This window comes from Capra hircus, chromosome 13, assembly GCF_001704415.2.
Source record: "Capra hircus breed San Clemente chromosome 13, ASM170441v1, whole genome shotgun sequence".
In the NCBI taxonomy this organism is placed as follows: Eukaryota; Metazoa; Chordata; class Mammalia; order Artiodactyla; family Bovidae; genus Capra; species Capra hircus.
The window spans coordinates 38,664,926-38,683,369 of record NC_030820.1 but is presented as its reverse complement, the minus strand read 5'-3'; the positions used below and the strand labels follow the sequence as shown (position 1 = coordinate 38,683,369).

General features: G+C 49.0%; 1 protein-coding gene across 1 annotated transcript in view; it reads right to left on the bottom strand.

The window, feature by feature from the left end:
- SLC24A3 (solute carrier family 24 member 3) overlaps nt 1-18,444 on the bottom strand; it is a 424,885-nt gene that overhangs the window by 20,897 nt on the left and 385,544 nt on the right. Inside the window, exons 8-12 of the mRNA XM_018057246.1 lie at nt 14,697-14,722; nt 11,700-11,753; nt 5,835-5,968; nt 3,409-3,569; nt 2,362-2,629 (exon numbers count right to left, since the gene is read on the bottom strand). Of these exons, the coding sequence (XP_017912735.1) occupies nt 2,362-2,629; nt 3,409-3,569; nt 5,835-5,968; nt 11,700-11,753; nt 14,697-14,722 (643 nt within the window). The remainder of the gene's footprint in view (nt 1-2,361; nt 2,630-3,408; nt 3,570-5,834; nt 5,969-11,699; nt 11,754-14,696; nt 14,723-18,444) is intronic.

Here is an 18,444-nt window from a genome sequence, read left to right as displayed (position 1 = left end):
CTCAAGCCCATGCCACCCAGCAGTGGCCCACGGACCAGCAGCATCGGCATCACCTGGAGCCCCACCTGGATCACCCAAGTCAGAGCCCACCCTTGGTCAAGGATGCCCACATGAGAGGGGCTGGTGAGGAGGACTCAGGATCCCACTGACTGTCTCAGCAGCTCAGGGCCCTGGGGTGAAGCTGAGACCCCCAGAGGTGGCAGGACCACACAGAGCATCCATTCTCCTTGTGAGCTTGTGCTTCCAAAGGATGGAGGGTGCCTGACATGGGTGCTTGAGCCCACACCTGCAGCCATGCCTCCTAACGTGTGGGGAGACCCTATGGCCTCCACATGTGCACCCTAATCCTGGGGTGAGGGTGGGGAGCAGGAGTTCAGGATAGCCCGAAACTTCACACGAAGGCCTGGCATGTACTGCGTCCAGGTGAGAAATAGGGAGCTCATGACCCGAAGGGGCCCTTCTGTCCCGCTGAGTGATGTGGTCTGTGTGCTCTCACACCTGTGTCTCTGATGTCTTCCTGGAGGAGTGTGTGTGGGATCCTGGGCCCCGGGGCCAACACAGCACCCAGCCACTTACAAACTCTTTCATCAGGGACGACGTCAGCCAAGTGGGAGTTCTTGGAGCAAGGTTACAGTGCCGACGGTGAGCTCTGCAAACAAGGGCTGGGGAGGGGGTGGAATTCCAGATACAGCCCCCAAGGTCTGTGCTCTGATTTTCAGAGCCCGTGCGGAGGATGAACCACCATCCCTAACTGCGCTACACTGTGAAGCACCGCTGACCTCCAGATAGGCAGGTCATCACCGGAGCCCTTGGAAGAAGAGGAGGAGGCTGGAGCCATGAGCAGAGTGGGGAGGACCAGACAACACACACTGTTCGTTTGAAACGAGACGCCATGGGACGAAGAAGACGGGAGCCGTAGGGCAGGGTAGGGAGCAGCCCCAGCTGATAGCCACGAGGAACCACCAGGAACCACCCCACCAGGAACCCAAGTGTGCCGGGGCTGCTCGGAAGGACCGCAGCCCTGGCCCCCTCATCACGGCCCCGTGAGCCTTGGAACCCCCAGCCAGGCAGTGCCAGACTTCTGACCCCTAGAACCTGAGCTAGCCAACAAGTCTAAGCTGCAAGGCTTGTGCTCATTTGTTACAAAGCAAGGGAAAATGAGCATGCGGCCTTATGAGGGAAAAGTGGGGGACCAGTCATTCCATCCTTAACATGGTTTTGTCCTGGTCGATAGGAAGGTTGTCAAGAAATGTCACCAACTGTGGCAAAATGGATACAAAGCCAGGATACATTTTTACTAACAAGCCATGATTTAACTTTGGGTGATTTGGGGTCTGGGCATCTGGGTGGTATTTTCTAGTTACTTTCAGTTGGCAGTTGACCAGGTTGAGATCTCAGGGGCCTTTCAGGGACCCTGTCGCCCCCTGAGCTTTACTGGCTGGATGCAAAGAGGGGCCCCAAGGACACTGCATCCGAGAGGAACACTCGACTGTGACGCTGCACCCATGTCTCCTTGCTAAATGGCCTTTCAAGTGGAGCCAGCACTTCCTCCTCAGAGCTGACAGCCCCCACTACGTTCCAGTGTGGCAGAGAAGACACACAGGCTAATTAAGCTTCACATACTTGACAGGGAGCACGAACTGGACAGCGAACACTTTCTTGAGACAGAAACTTCTGGAAGGTCTGGCAGACAGGCAGAACTCTGTGGGTTTGGTCCACCTGTTCCACTAGTGGTGGGGCTGCTGGCTCAGCTGAGTCTCTACTGGAGGCAGCAGTCGGTGGACAAGGACACTGCCCTTGCGGCCGGGGTCCTGAGAGCTCACCAGCCTCTGCATGCACCCTGACCCGTCAAGAAACGGGGAGGCCCCTGGCCCAGTCCTGAGGGGTGATTCGGAAGCTCTCTGCCCTAGTCTGCATCTCCTGTGGTGCCCACCCTGGAGACAGCAGGTCCTGGGACCTGGGCCCCCAAGGGCTGCCTCGTCAGGGCAGTGCCCCCACCAACCGTGATGGGGTGGGTAAAGGTGGGAAACCCCACCCCCAGCATCAAGCCGCCTGGCCAGCAGGGTCACGAACTTTCCTCTTTGGCACCATAGGGTCCCGAGGAACCACTGACAGGGAGCCTTCCTCCTCCAAAGGCCCACATTTCAACCAGGCCTGAAGGTCACCGTCTTGGGCATCGGATCCACTGTGAAAGAATCCACTGTAAAGTTTAACACAATATAAATACTTCTACGGCCATACAGACAGTCCTTGAATTTGGTATCAGAAAGGTCACACGGTCAAGGGCATCAAGTCAGTGGCTTCAAAACAGCTCCGGACCGCAGCCCGCCCAGCCTGCCCAGCCCCAGCAGGGGCTCTTACACGGGGGGTCAAAGGGCGTGTATGGCCCCTCCTCGTCCTCCTCGTCCTCCTCCTCCTCGTCGTTCTCATTATTCTCGTTGTCCTCATTCTCGTTCTCCGTCTCGTCACCGGCCTCCGCGACGACCTCATCCCTCCGTGTCCCGCTCATGCCTCTGTCCGGGGCGCTGCTGGGCCCCGTCCCGTTCTCCACCGTGTGCTTAATCGGGATCTTGATGGCCACCTCGGATTCTCCGTTGGCATAAGCCCTGCTGTTTATCAGCCTCTGTCTCTGGAGAAGGAAAGGCGCGTTCTAACACAGGATCCGCCCCCTGCCCCGCCCCCAGAGGAGCAGATCCTCTCACCCAGGACCCCGGCTGTCAGGATCTTCCCAGGCTGCTGACAAGGAGGTGCTTCCAGAAGCTCTGCAGACAGGTTCTAAGGGACTTCTTAAAGTAACAACCAACTCTGATAAACTTTCTGGGAAGAATGATCACGCTTTCGTGACCCACTGGAACTTACAAATCCCTTTAGAGGAGAGTCCCCATGTCTCAAATGGGCACTGTTTTTCTACCAGGGTTTGACTGTCTGCGCACTGGGTTGCTAATGCTCCTCTCCAGATGGTAGCAATTCCCTGGTCCATATGTGAGAAACCCATAACATGTATTGGGATTAGGATTGACAAGGCTGCCATTCCAGCAAAAGGCATCCCTGGGAAAATTTGGGTCAGAGACTCTGCAGTACCCTAAACTAAGGCAACCTTAACTTAACAACTACTTTCCTGCAAGGTCACATCCGGGGGCTTTATTCAGAGGGAAGATAATGAGACAAAGGTAGGCAGAAGGGACAGAAGAGTCTTTCTATACAGCTGGGAGCTGGACTACATCTCTGGACATGTGGTGGGAAGGGCAAGGACAAGGATGCATAGCTGAGAAGGAACGTTGGGAAACAGCCGAGAGACATTATTGTGTGAAACACTGAGGCAGGTGCTTTTACCTGCAGGCTAGGGAATGTCCTCCCTGCCCAGTTCCCCACCCCGGCCGTGGCAGATGGACTTGTTTTCCCAGATACCTCATTGATTAGCATGCGACTGGCCATGGAGAGTCGGGTTTTTGGGGGGAAGTGGCTGGTGATCATGATTCGAAGACCAGCCTCAGAGAAAGAAAGCTGATGTGGGTAGGCTGACAGCAGCTCGTCTACCATGATCACTGATGCTTTGCGGTGGAAATTGGCTAGGAAAATTAAAAACATAAAATAAAGATAGCGTTGAGGCTAGGAGTAGGAAAGAGATATTCATTCATCTTCCTTCCCTTCCTTATCTTTCTTGCTCCCTCCCTTTCTTTCTTCCCTCCTTTTCTTCTTTCTATCCATCCATCCGCCAACCCACAGACCCACCCATCCACTCATCCATCCATCCACCCACCCACCCGTCTGTCCAGGAAGAGTTGTGACTAAAATTTGAAGAAGAGTCAAAATCTGCTTTCCATGGGCTTATCCCTACTTCCTTTGAAATGACTTGAAACAGTTTGAGTCCTTCTCTGACGTAGTAAGCATGAGTGATAACATAAGAGAATTTTCCTTTCTCCTCAAAGGATTCTTTTCCTGCCACTAATATCTGGGGCATAGGAAAGACCCCAGTTGTCTTTAGTAAACCTTTATGCCCTTTTCAAATGTCAAGAGTGGTCATGCTGCTGCTGCTGCTGCTAAGTCGCTTCAGTCGTGTCCGACTCTGTGCGACTCCATAGACGGCAGCCCGCCAGGCTCCTCCATCCATGGGATTCTCCAGGCAAGAACACTGGAGTGGGTTGCCATTTCCTTCTCCAATGCATGAAAGTGAAAAGTGAAAGGGAAGTCGCTTAGTCGTGTCCAACTCTAAGCGACCTCATGGACTGCAGCCCACCAGGCTCCTCCATCCATGGGATTTTCCAGGCAAGAGTACTGGAGTGGGGTGCCATTGCCTTCTCCGAGAGTGTTCATAGTGTGCTGTTAAAAGCTGCAGGGTTGATGCTAGTCTAAGCAGAGGGCATGGTGGGGGATGCAGGGCTGACTGGGGTCGGGGGGCACGGGCAGCTGGCCAGCTTATAGAGGCTCAAGTCCAGAGAGTGCTTAGGGATAATCCTGTGAAATGATCTGCTAGCAGGCCTGAAGAATACTTCCTCCACGGCCCAAGCTCTTCTGCATGGATATTGCAATGAGAGGACGCAGCTCACGGGTCACAGCCTCACTGCTGTTCTCCAGGCCACTAAACCATGAAATGATCTCTGGAAAACACTGCCTAATAGTAGGTAGCTCTCTTTGGTTCTCTAAGAGTATTCCTTTTATTGTTATAAACTGCCCTGCAGAGAAGAAACGAAATGAAATCCTTATGTGGGATAGCACTGAATACTCAAAAGTCTTTCATTAAACATGGGTATAATTAGTGAGAAATTAGTATAGTATAATTAGGGAGAAAACTACATCAAATAATTGATTTTCAAATTCTAATAATTACCCACAGATTTCAAACTGAGATATGTACTTGGAAATAACCTATAGATTTTTCTTTTTCTTTTTTTTCCTTCCCTGAAAAGGAAGGAAATGGGACTGAGAAGAAATAAACCCACACATTTCAATAGGAAAGTTAAAAAAGAAAGTTAAATGAAAAATGAAACACATTCTAGGCAAAAGTAAATGATAATTTTCCATGTTCCTCTAAGAAAGAATATTATTAAGAGTATTGTATTATTTCTCTTTGAATAGCAACTGCTTACTAAGCATCTACTGAATATCAGAATTTGGGGGAATGATTGAGTGACTGACGCTTTCACACTTTTAGGGCTTCCCTGGTGCCTCAGACGGTAAAGAATCTGCCTGCAGTGCAGGAGACCCAGGTTTGATCTCTGGGTCAAGAAGATGCCCTGGAGGAGGGCATGGCAACCCACTCCAGTATCCTTGCCCAGAGAATTTCATGGACAGAGGAGGCTGGCAGGCTACAGTCCATGGGGTCACAAAGAGTCAGACACGACTGAGTGACGAACACTTTCACTTTCTTTTCTATGTTATTTTGCAGGTGGGAAACTGAGCTAATATAGCCTGAAAGTGGGTTCAGATATAAATATATACAAATAACAACTATCATTAATGGAGTATTTTATATACTTTATCTCCTTAACTTGTTACACAAATTATCCTCATTTTACAGAAGAGAAAATTGAGGCTCAGAGAGGTTAAGTAACTTGCTCCAAGGTCACATAGCCAGAATGGGAGGCAGTCAGCACCTTGACGCCCCTGGCGTCTTCTTTACCATCCTCTGTTATACCATTCTCTGTTATCAACCTCAGCACGTTTGGTCTAGGAACTTCCACCAGCTTCCAGAGGCTGCCCATCACCAGGATCAGCCTGTTCCCAGATGCAGCCAATGGGAGGGAGTGGGGCGGTGCTCCCCGGGGCAGGCACGCCCTGTGGGGGCCGGTGGCACCTGCTGCAGCCCCGCAGTGGGGGCATGGCCCCAGGGTTACCTCTCTTGAGTAGCACCACGGTTGCGTCGCAGTTGCCGCTGTCGTCCATTTCGGCGTTGTTGGCCAAGCCGTTGACCATGTTTCCGGCCCCCTTGGTCCTCCTCTCGAAGCACTGGTGTATGCAGGCGTTGTATCTGGACACGGCCGGGAGCAGAAAGAGCCCATCAGCACAGCAGTTCCTCCCTCCTGGGCTCCTGGCTCCCCAAAGCTCCCTCAGCCAGGACACGGGTGAGGGACCTGGTGCCTCAGGTTAATATGGTTACTATTTTATCATCCTGTTTTCCCCAGAATATTCAGCCCATTTCTCCAACTTGATATATGGTAAGTGAAAATAAAACCAACTTCAGACAGATAAATAGGGACACACTGCTTTCTCTGCAGTCTTTCATGCCAGAGGGGGAGCTCCAGGATTGAGTTCCCTTACTCATGGTTTATGTATGGATGTAAGAGTTGGTCCATAAAGAAAGCTGAGCACTGAAGAATTGATACTTTTGAACTGTGGTGTTTGGGAAGACTCTTGAGAGTCCCTTGGACAGAAAAGAGATCCAACCAGTCCATCCTAAAGCAAATCAGTCCTCAATATTCATTGGAAGGGCTAATGCTGAAGCTGAAACTCCAATACTTTGACCACCTGATGTGAAGAGCCGACTCATTGGAAAAGACCCTGATGCTGGAAAAGATTGAAGATGGGAAGAGAAGGGAATGACAGAGGATGAGATGGTTGGATGGCATCACCGACTCAATGGACATGAGTTTGAGCAAGCTCTGGGAGATGGAGATGGACAGGAAAGCCTGGCGTCCTGCAGTCTATGGGGTCACAGAGTCAGACATGACTGAACTACTGAACAACAACTCGTGGTCTATGCATGGAAGGGCTGTCATGAGACTCAGAGGGATGAGCAAAGACTCCCTCCTCTGGGCCATGTCCGCAGGGCCTTTGCTGTCAGGGCCATGCTGGGTGGAGGAAGGTCAAGGTGTCACGTCCGTCTGTGCCGCTAGCATCACAGTCCATGTGCACAGGTGGGCTGACTGTCAAAGTCTCTGTCTGTCTTTGGTTTCCCGAAGTCACAAGCTGGGATCCTGGGAAAGTCTGTCACTGTTGTGCCGTAATTCCAGGTCTGTGGGGCTCTTGGCTTTACGACAAAATTCTGGGCTATGTTTCTTCAGAGTAACTAAGGGAAAGAATCAAAACACTGCAAGTTTCTCCCATGTGTGATGGAAGGAAGGCTGCTTAGTCAAGTTCCTGGGATGCTCTGGCAGGTACTGTCCTGGTCCCTTTATCAATGGTATTAGAAGACTCCCATGGAGGAATCCTAGGAAACTCAGAGGCAAAGACAGCCACCGGGCAGCGTCTCCAGGGCACTGTGGCCCCCGCTGCTTTTTCCACTAAGAGACTTAAAGGTCTTGATGGCTCACTGACCATGGGACAACCCACTGAGGGGTCCCACCAGCTTGGTCTCTGGCCTCCCACAGAATGGCACCCAAGCATTAGACTCTAAATCCAGCTCATGTGCCACTCAAGCTGTGTTCCCCCGCCTCTTTTTCATCCCTTTTCCTGCTACAGACATGAGGCCCCTTGGGGGTCCCTTCCCACTGCATCTTGTGTCTGTTTTTAGTGCAGCTCTGGGTGGTGGGCCCGCCAAGGAGATACAGGTGGGGGATCCTCTACGGCTGGGCCCCTTCCTCTTCACCCTGGGAGCCTGTGGTGCTTCCTACAGGCCTGAGGGAGAAGAGAAAGCTAGTTTAGAGGGACAGTGGCAGCCATGGAAAGGGCAGTAGGCAGGCCCACTCTCAGGGTTTATAATCTCAGGGCTTGCAAGGAATAGAATGAGAACACGACTATTCTGCAATGTGATGAAATGATGGAGCCAGATATTGAGGATCAGCAGCTGCCAAGATAACAGAGAGATCCAGGCGTCTGTTGGTGTGACTCTCCACCACTCTGGACACAGTCTAACCTGAATGGGATCAACGACTGACAGGGAGGGGACACAGGAGCTGGAGGAACAGGTCACACTACCCCGCAGATGTAATCAACAACGTCCAAACTGTGGGAAACTCTGCAGAGCCATCAATCAGATTTCATTCAAGAATAAATTGCAAGGAAAAAAAAAAGAGGGGGAATTTATAAATTCAAAGAGATCTAGATATGGAGCGACCAAAAGTGATGAGTGGAATTTATTTGGATTCTGCTTTTTAAACTACTCATGACATTTATGAGACCAAAGGAACTGTAAAAAATGATATTTATGAGGCTGTTGAGAATTTGAACATTGGATACTGAATCATATTAAAGAATTAGCATTCATTTTAGGTATGATCATGATAGTGTGGCTGGGTTAAAAATGAGTCTTTTTAGAGGCAAGTACTGACGTTTGGGTAGATGAATTGGTAGGATGTCCGGGACTTTACGGGGCTTCCCAGGTGGTGCTAGTGGTAAAGAACCTGCCTACCAATGCAGGAGACATAAGAGATGTGGGTTCAATCCCTGGGTTGGGAAGGTCCCCTGGAGGAGGGCCTGGCAATTCACTCTAGCATTCCTGCCTGGAGAACCCATGGAGAGAGGAGCCTGTCGGGCTACCGTGCATAGGGTCATAAAGAGTTTGAGACGACTGAAGGGACTTAGCAGGCAAGCTGGGGATTCAGATCATGCGGAGGGAGTGACGTAGCTGGCAGTGTGGGTGCGCGTCAATAGTGGGGGGACTCGTGGGGAGCACATGGGGTGCGCCATGCTATCCTGCTGACTGCGCTGCAGGTCAGCGTTCCTCATGGCAGGGTCTCCTCACCCTCCTAGAGGAGCTCTGGGGAGAGGCACTGTTTCTGTCATCCTGACTTGGAATCCACTTTTCCCCCCAGAAATACTGACTCTCCAGGGGGCTTGCTTTAAAAGCTCACTGTGTGTTGCGTACTTACTTGGATTTGGATAACAGGACACTAATACTATGCATTGCATCATCATGAGCACTTTTGTGGAACTGGATATCAGTTAATTAAGTTAACTTCTATCACATCCCATTCTTACTAACAGCCTTTCAGGTAGGAAGCATCATTCCTTCTGTTCCTAGAAGCAAAAACTGAGATTCAAAATGCCAGAACCACCTGGCTCAGTTCTGCAGCCAGGGCTGCAAGGGAGGCACTTGATCTGAACAACAAGCCCACACTACCTCATCTGGGGACCAAATCCCAGTGAAATGACCCAGAAGGACAGAAATCAATCCTCGCCAAGGTCAGGTATGCTTCAGGCTCCCTTAAGGTTTATACCTGTTGGGCCAAACCAGAATTGCTTTTTGACCTTCAGACAGAATGTTTAAAAGTCATTGTAAAGCCATCCATCCAGGAGGCAGCTGACAGTTCTAATACAGGATGTTTTCAACGGCTGCTGCTGTTTTATATTTTTAATTGAATGTTTTAAATTTTATGCTTGCACCCCGAAGTTACTTTATTGTGAAGCATGCAATTTTATAAATCAGATTTTATAAAACCCAATGATTAAAGCCTCTGATTACTGAGGGGGATGGCAAAAGAGCAGAGATTTCAATTTAGAACTTGGGACGAGAATTTATGCAGAAAATTTCACGAGCGCAGTAGCTGCCTTTCCCCACTTTATTTGTATACTGCTGGTCTGAACAGCTGGGAAGCTGGTAATGCTGACACATCAGCAGAAACACACCTCATTAGCTTTCACATTGGACTTGGCTTGGGGTGGGGAAATTGTTCAGTGTGTTTTCTTCATGTCCACATGCCCTGCCTGCAACTCACAGATGTTACGATGGCTCAGTAGAGGGGTGTGGTGGTTACAGAGTGCATGCTAGCAAAATTCTTCAATCTTCCTTCTTTTTAGATAAAAAGAACTTTCTGAAGGCCTCTTTATTCTGTACAGCCCTTAGTGAATTCAGTATGGGACATGCTTTCATCTAAATTCAGATTTTAAAACCCAAGATCCATGTTCGGCTTATAGCAGACACTCAGTCAGTTCTTCTGGAATAATTGATGAATCCACCTTTTCAAAGGGGGAGATGAGAGCTCTTGACTCACTGGGATCTCAAAGCATCAAATGTTAAAAAAAAAAATGTGAAAGAAGATGTGTATTGTTGAGGCTTCCTGACGGTGGCATGGATTCCCTGATAGTTTTGCTTTTTGAGAGAAAGAGAAATAAGTTGGCCACTCCTGTCTTTAAAGGCTTTTCTTTGGAGTCTAGAAACTATGGCAAGCCTTTGGGCCAACTTGGCTTTTTTATGGGAGCTGATGTACTGGGGTGTATGATTTGTGGGAAAAGCACCTGGTTTTGTCACCTTACTGTGATGTCAGTTACCATCAAGGCAATTCCACATCAGGATAACTTTGGGTGAGGTTCTAGTCTCGAAATAGTCTTGTTCAGTCACAAGATCCAGATGCTGGGTCCACGCTGAACATAGACAGTTCCGGAGGTGAAAACTGGGCATCATATTGGGTGGAATGGTGGCAGATGGCTCACAGCCTACCCGACCATTGGTCAAGCCAGCTCCGGCCTTCACTATTCCTGTGACATTGGCCAACGGCCACACTGATTTCTCCTGACAGGGTTCTCAGCCACCAGAATTAATTTTTGTTGGGCCTCAACAGCAAAGAAAACTTGACGTGTCAGAGGCAGACTGCTGCTGGATGCATCCACATCAGCGATTCCCGGCAGCAGTCAGACAAAAGGAACTTTTGCCGACAAAGGTCCGTCTAGTCAAAATTATGATTTTCCCAGTAGTCATGTATGATGTGAGAGTTGGACTATAAAGAAAGCTGAGCACCGAAGAACTGATGCTTTTGAATTGTGGTGTTGGAGGAAAGTCTTGAGAGTCCCTTGGACTGCAAGGAGATACAACCAGTCCATCCTAAAGGAAATCAGTCCTGAATATTCATTGGAAGGACTGATGCTGAAGCTGAAACTCCAATACTCTGGCCACCTGATTCAAAGAACTGAGTCATTTGAAAAGACCCTGATGCTGGGCAAGATTGAAGGCGGGAGGAGAAGGAGACGACAGAGGATGGGATGGTTGGATGGCATCACCAACTCGATGGACATGAGTTTGAGCAAGCTCTGGGAGTTGGTGATGGACAGGGAGGCCTGGTGCACTGCAGTCCCTGGGGTTGCAGAGAGTCGGACACGACTGAGCGACTGAACTGAACTGGCAGTGGTCTCCTGTCCTCCCCCTAGAGGGGGCGGTCACTCCTGCAGTCACATGCGCTGGGGGAGAGGATGGACTAATTTGAAGCAAATGCAATTGCTTCCGTGGGGCAGGTGCCTGCAGCACAGAGTATCTCTGCACTGTTTACAAGCTCCTCATCTCAACGGTCCTTGTCAAAAAAGAAGGCCCAGCAGGTTTCTGACCACAGTGCTTACATCTTACATTAGAGCACGGGACGCATCAGCAACGTCACTCCTGCTACAGGTGGTAATCTGCCCAGACTCCACGGGGAGAAAGAATGCATGATCTGGCGGCTAAAACATGCCCACAGGTAACTGACCCTCCTCTCTTGGAAAGGCAAGGAGTGAAGACCAGACTGACTCTTTTCTAATGAATAGAACATGGCAGAAGGGACTTGTGAGGCTGGATCATAGAAGGTGTTGCTGGGTCCTTCCTGCCCTCTCTTGAATCACCTGCTCCGTGGGCAGCCAGCTTCCGGGTATGGGGACACTGGAACAGTCCTAAGGAGAAGCCTATATGGGAAGTTTTGCCACCTTTCTTATTATGAAAGTGAACAAAGAAACAGCCAAAAACCAGGCTGCCAGGTCCTGAAGAGGGGCAAGGGCAATGCCCCTCTGTCCACCTCATCACATAATGCTGAGTGCAGGAAAGAGTTTGGGGAGAGAAACTGAGAAGGGATCTTACTTACTTCATGATGACAATGTAGATGAGATACATCAGCACGAGGACCAAAGACTCCCACCTGTGGACAAGCCAAGAATGGGTAGTTAACAGAAGCCACCAAGACACACGTGCCACACCCCAGACTCCCTTAAACATCCATGTGATGCGAACAACTAAACCTGCCAAGCATGGTAAGGATGAGGTAGGCATGAAAGCACACACAGTTCCTGATCTGTACACATGTCCTAGGCAGCACCCGGCTCTCAAGGACTTCTTCCTTCCTCCACTTAACAGGAGAACGCTTCCTCTTCTCTGTTATTTGCTCACTCCAAAGAGTGCTTTGAACTCAGCAAGACTTCTGTCATATTGCTGAATATAAGACTCCATGCATTCTAACATGTATACTATCATGTAAGAATTGAATCGCCAGTCTATGTCTGATGCAGGATACAGCATGCTTGGGGCTGGTGCATGGGGATGACCCAGAGAGATGTTATGGGGAGGGAGGTGGGAGGGGGGTTCATGTTTGGGAACGCATGTAAGAATTAAAGATTTTAAAATTTAGAAAATAAAAAACTAAAAAAACTAAAAAAAAAAAAAAAGACTCCATGTATTAAGTCTGACCACAGCTTAATCAGTCACTAAAATAATTCAGATACAAACGGCAACCTGGAGGAATTGACAGGAGCAACCAAGGGACTGTTAGCTACATTGGAGTAAGGCCTGTTAGATACAGTAGATACAGTGGGAGATGGAGACAGAGAAGGAGAGAGGGGAGGGAGGGAGAAGACAGACAGACAGACACACCCGGGTCAGGGAAGGTGCTGTCAGAAAAGATAAGAATGAATAAGTGGGAGAACGGTCAAGGGAAAAATAATGAAACTTCTGGGATGTACCTTGAACTTTTGATATTTTGGACGCTTCCTCTAGTTTATTTTAGTATCTTCCAGTTAGAAAACAAGGAACCTGATTTCTAGGTTCCTCTTCAGGTATAGAATTTAACTAGTTAATTGGGAGCATCATTTTTGCTTCAAGAAAAGGTTCATGAGGGATGGTCTATGGAGAAATTTCAGGTTATGGCTTTCCTGTGCTTTCCCAAGTTCCATGTCTAGAAACTGATCCAGGAGAAATATGTGGTCGAACACGAAAAGGATGCACACAGGCTCTGGCCGCAGTGCTGTTCTATAAGGATGCAGTGTTGGAAAGAAGCAGACAGTCAGCCGACGAGGAGATGGGCTGTGAGTTACGGTGAGTCAGGCCTCGCCATGGCCACCACCCACGGGGCAAGAATGATTCTGCACATACTGTATGAGGCTATTATAGACACAGTGCTGGTGATGCTACCGAAAGAAGTCGGGGGTCCAAACCACCTAAAGTCTCCTGAAAGAGGCTAACGACTGACACAGACTTGCCAGGAACCTGCTTTCACTTCCTCCTATGCGGTTTTCACAAGCAAGGCCAGGGAGATGAGAGGGGGCTCCTTCTAAGACCAACAGATGGGAAACCACCTGTGAATCTCCTTGCTTCAGGTTTTCTGCACAAACACAGCAGAGAGATTTCTGAGGTCAACTGCGATCATAACTCGTTGTCCTTATGGCAGCATGGTTAGCAAAGAGCAGCAACACTAAGCAATGCTTAGGCGCCTGCTGTTTGCTGAGAGTGCTGGTTGTGTTAACCGTGCCATGAGTTCAGGTGGCAATGCTTCTGCAAGCTTTCTTGCGCTGCACTGAATCTCCAAGGACGTGTGGGGACAATATCACCATCGCATATGGTAACCAGGTCCAGGTGGATCCCACAAGGAGGTTCTCCCTGGCCTCTGAGCTGAGATTCTCCCAGGCATCTTGATCCGTTCCAGCCCATTGATCACTGTTATTCAAAGAAGACTGCCTTCCTGTTTCTTACGGGTCAGTATACAGACCATGTGTCTTAGGGCAAGCTCTCCCAGCTGTCTCCCCCTCGCCCTCTTGGGCAGAGGAGAGAGAGCGGCAGAATACCTTAATACCCTGAAGAGCGTGTAACATTTATGGTCAATGTGATACGTCCCCCGACACCTTTAATTCTGAAATCACAGTGACAACCTAGGATGCAGAGGTGTCGCTCCTGCAAAGGGCTAGCACTCATTTTGCTGAAAATGAAGACAGCTGGGCTTTGTACATCTTTATTTTTACTTAAAAATGATAAACCTATTGTTATTATTCACATATTCTTTTCCATATGGTTTACTACAGGATACTGAATATACTAGTTCCCTGTGCTGTATAGTAGGAACCTATTACTTTTTTGCTACCTCATTCTTAGCTTTAAATAATACCATGCAAGTCGCCTACCTGCAGCATCACAACTGCCTGAGATGTTGTCTCAGAAAAAGTAGCTGTATTTCCACATCACTCTACTTCCACAGATCAAATATTTGAAAAAGGGACAAGAATGCACAACGCAATTTCTGTTTCCATTATAAACACAGCTGACATGCTCAGAACTCATCTTAAAAAAGGCAATTTGGACACTGACCCAAATGCAAATGTTCCCACATATTTAATTTGGGCAATATTTTAATCTATCAGGAAATCACTGATTTTCCAGAGCTCCAAGTTTATCTTGAATGTTAGGCAGAACTTTAATAGGTTAAAGGTCATGGAAGTGCCTCCACCTCTGGCTCCTGTGATACATATGGTATTCGGAATATGGCAATGTGGTCTGAACAACTGGAAAAGTTAATCAAATCTTGTCCATGGCCTTGCCCATGGCTGACTGCAGAAAAGGACAGTTAAATTAGACATCACCTAATCTGGATGAAAGATCTGTCTCCAAAGGAAGTGCACTAGCCCAGTCCAAGGGAAATGGCCTCTGCTCTGTTAAAGCTGGTTTGTTTGTTGAGATGGACACAGGGTTCCCAAGAAGTGCTAGCCGTTCCAAGCTGCCCTGACATTTCCCTTTCTTTCCTAAACCCTGACTCTGGTCTTTAAGATACTATCTCTGCAACACAGCAAGGGGAACTTGGAAGGGGAAGAGAGGTACTTACCAGGAAACTTGTTCGTCATAAATGAACTGTGAAAAAGAAGATTAAAAAAAAGAGAAGATTAGACACACATTTATATGCACACACATGCCTTATCACTGCACGTTACCTGCCCTCGGGGCTGGCTGTTGGGAACCAGGGCTGGTTTGGAGTCTGAAGTGCCTGTGGGCACTCCCCTCTCTGCTGGTTGAGTCCCTGGTCAGTGTCAGCGGAGGGAGGTCTGCTGGCAGACTGGGGTGGGCCTGGTTCCGAGAACAGAGCATCAGCCCATTTTCTGTCTGAGGGTGGAGTGAGAGGGAAGCCCAACCTTGTTATTTGTAGAATTTTGGATCTGGAAGGCAAGGCAGAGCTTGGTGGGGGTGTCCAAACATTAGCCACTCATGGGCCTCCTGGAAGCTGTCTGCATATCTCTGTGCCTTGTACAGTGCCTTCAAGCTCTTATGTAAGCACTTGGGTGTCTAGGGACTCAGTATTTTCCAATCAGTCAACCTAGTCTTTCATTTCCTCAAAAGAACGTATTTTCAAAGAAAATTTTGCATCACAACTGGAAGTGGAGAATCAACACCGTGTGTAGAGAGAGAATAAAAGGCATGCAGTGAGGGCGGGGAAGACCCTGGGTGGATGGTTGGCTGCCCACGCCCCGGGCCATGGGCCTGCCGTGTGTGAAGGGAGCTTATCAGGGTCAGAGGCAGTGGAGAACACAGGGCCGCACAGAAGACCTCCTTCATCAGTTAGGACCCAAAGGAAATACACAACAGGACTGAATTTATTCAAGCCCTGGTGCATATATTAGTAACATCTAAAATCACTTCTCATTTTGGGGGGGGAAAGTGGTCTAAGCTTGGCTCATTGATTTACACAGGGAACAGGGCTACAGAGAACATGCATTGTTTCCTGAGATTGCTCACTTAGCTGGAGAGTTGGTCCTAGAACCCAGCCCTGGCTCTTAATTTCTTCCATGGTACCCTATTTGCCCAGATGGCATGGTGTTGAAACCAAATGAATACCCTCCGTTTCATTCCAGCAGGAAGCTTTCTTTGCCTACACTCAGGACATGACTGATTTGGGCTCGAGCATCTCTGAGTGGCTTTCCATTGGGCGAGGGCCCACTGGAGTCTCTGAGGCAGAAGCATCCAGTACAGAGGGTGATCATGGCACTGAGATGGTTGACTTGGCTAACACTGGCATCACGCAGTCGCTGGCGATGATAACCACCACCAGTTGTGAGAGACACAGACAACCTCAAAGCCTAGCAGGTGGAGCTCAAAGGCTCATGAGAGGACCTCCCTCCAGTCACCCCGAAGGAGTAGAGAGAAGGATGAGGAGAAAGCGGCCACCTTTCTTGGTAACTCACTGTTCCCAACAAGACACTGAAAAAGACATTGATTCCATCAGGTTTTGTCCTTTTGTCATCTGCCATTATTGCACCCAACAGGCTGGCGTTTGGATGAAGATGTCAAACCAGGACAGGAAAAAAGAAGTCAAGGAAACTGCCCTATGACCCAGGTTGGATGGTACAGAATCCATTCCAGTCGCTTTTATGTAATCATTAGCTTTCAAAAAATCCAGGAAATCATGGAACGGAACCTGTGATTGAAGTTGGAAAATGTTTTCTATTAATTGAAGTTAATTCAATATCAGTCTTGGGCAACAGGATAGAGCAATCAATTTGTAGCTACTTAAGAGAGCACAAGATACTGATGAAGAGTTGATTAGATGACCAATTTAATGTGTGTCTCTGGGGAGGGCAGCCGACACTCCATAATATGAAAGCAGCTCTAACGAAGCCTTATTTTGTGACATATGACAGATGGGGGTAGGGCTCTATATGTTTTTTAGCTATTATCCTAATGATCATAGCAGTCAGAAAAACCAGAATGGCTTACTATCTTAATGATCATAGCAGTGAAAAAAACCAGAATGGGCTTAACTGTGCAAAGGAATCCAAAGTGAGAGCAGAATTTACAGGGAACACAATGTCAGAGAAATAGTGGGGCGCCCCACCCTTGGAGGCAAATGGTGTGGAGGGAGACAGAAGCAGAAATTTCCAGACCACAGAGGCAATGGTGCTGCTGCCTGACCCTAAGAGCCCCAAGGACTAAGCCACCCTGTGGCCCACTTGAGAACACGGTCTGGGTTTGATCCCCCTTCCTCAAAAGGATTGGGTGGAAACACCAGGGGCCTCCAAAAAGAACAATACAATGGCTACAAGGGGCTATCAATCAGGCCTTTGAGAGCATCTGAATGGAAAGAGGCTTGTTTGTGGAGAGGAAGACCTGCCTGTGGAGTCTGGCGGTGCCTGGAGGAGGTGGGTTGACTGATGGTCGCCCACACAGGACATCTGCCCTGTTCACAGAAAGGTCCTTCAAGGCAGCACATCTCCAGGGCATCCCGAGGGAGCATGGAGCCAGCCTGTCTCAAAACTTCCAATGCCGAGGACAGTGTTTCTCACTGGGTGCTGCTGATGGCTGGACGGAGTGGATTTCTTATTCCTTAAAGATTTTTTTCATTTAATTCTTCTAAGACAAGTGTTGCATATCCCTCTGTATTTTCATGTCCTCTGTGAGTAAAGCTGAAACTCCAGTACTTTGGCCACCTCACGCGAAGAGCTGACTCACTGGAAAAGACTGATGCTGCGAGGGATTGGGGCCAGGAGAAGGGGACAACAGAGGATGAGGTGGCTGGATGGCATCATCGACTCGATGGACGTGAGTTTGAGTGAACTCCGGGAGGTGGTGATGGACAGGGAGGCCTGGCGTGCTGCAGTTCATGGGGTCGCAAAGAGTCGGACAAGACTGAGCAACTTAAATGAACTGAACTGAACTGTGTTTAAAAGACTTCCCCAAATCTGAATTCACTCTCTTCTGAAATGAGAAACGCGCCCCCAGTTCCAGCCGGCTCCCACTAGGTGGCGCTCAAGGTCCAGCCCCGCGCCTGGCCGCGCGGCCCCGGAGGGGAGGATGTGATGAAGGAGAACCATTCCCCTTCTGGGCTCCCGGACATCTTCTGGGCAGAGGGCAAGCGCCTCTGGACAGACAGCCTTCCGCGGACGCCTGTGGCCAGCCCACCTCGGTCACGTTCGGGAGGCAGCTCCTTCCTGGGGCTCTGGGATGCTGACGGGCGGGTCCCTCATTTACACTCGCATGCGATCACTGGCCCTACCAGGGTAAGGATGGAGCTGACCTGGAGCTGACCTGCCCTTTTTTCCTGGATGTTGCAGCGGAGTCTTCAGGAAGCAGTGACAATTTATTTTCTTGGGCTCCAAAATTACTGCCAACGGTGACTTGCAGCCATGAAGTTAAAAGACTTACTCCTTGGACGAAAAGCTGTGACCAACCTAGACAGCGTATTGAAAAGCAGAGGCATCACTTTGCCAACAAAGGTCCGTATGGTCAAAGCTATAATTTTGCTAGTAATCACGTAAGGATGTGAGAGCTGGACAGTAAGGAAACCTGAGCGCTGAAGAACTGAAGCTTTCAAACTGTTGTGCTGAGGAAGACTCTCGAGAGTCCCTTGGACTGCATGGAGATCAAACCAGCCAACTCTAAAGGAAATCAACTGAATAGTCATTGGAAGGACCAAGGCTGAAGTTGAAGCTCCAATATTTAGGTCACCTGATGTGGAGAGCCAACTCACTGGGAAAGACCCTGATGCTGGAGGAGATTGAAAGCCAAAGGAAAAGGGAGTAGAAGATGAGATGGTTAGACAGCAACACTGACTCAGTGGACATGAATCTGAGCAAGTTCCAGGA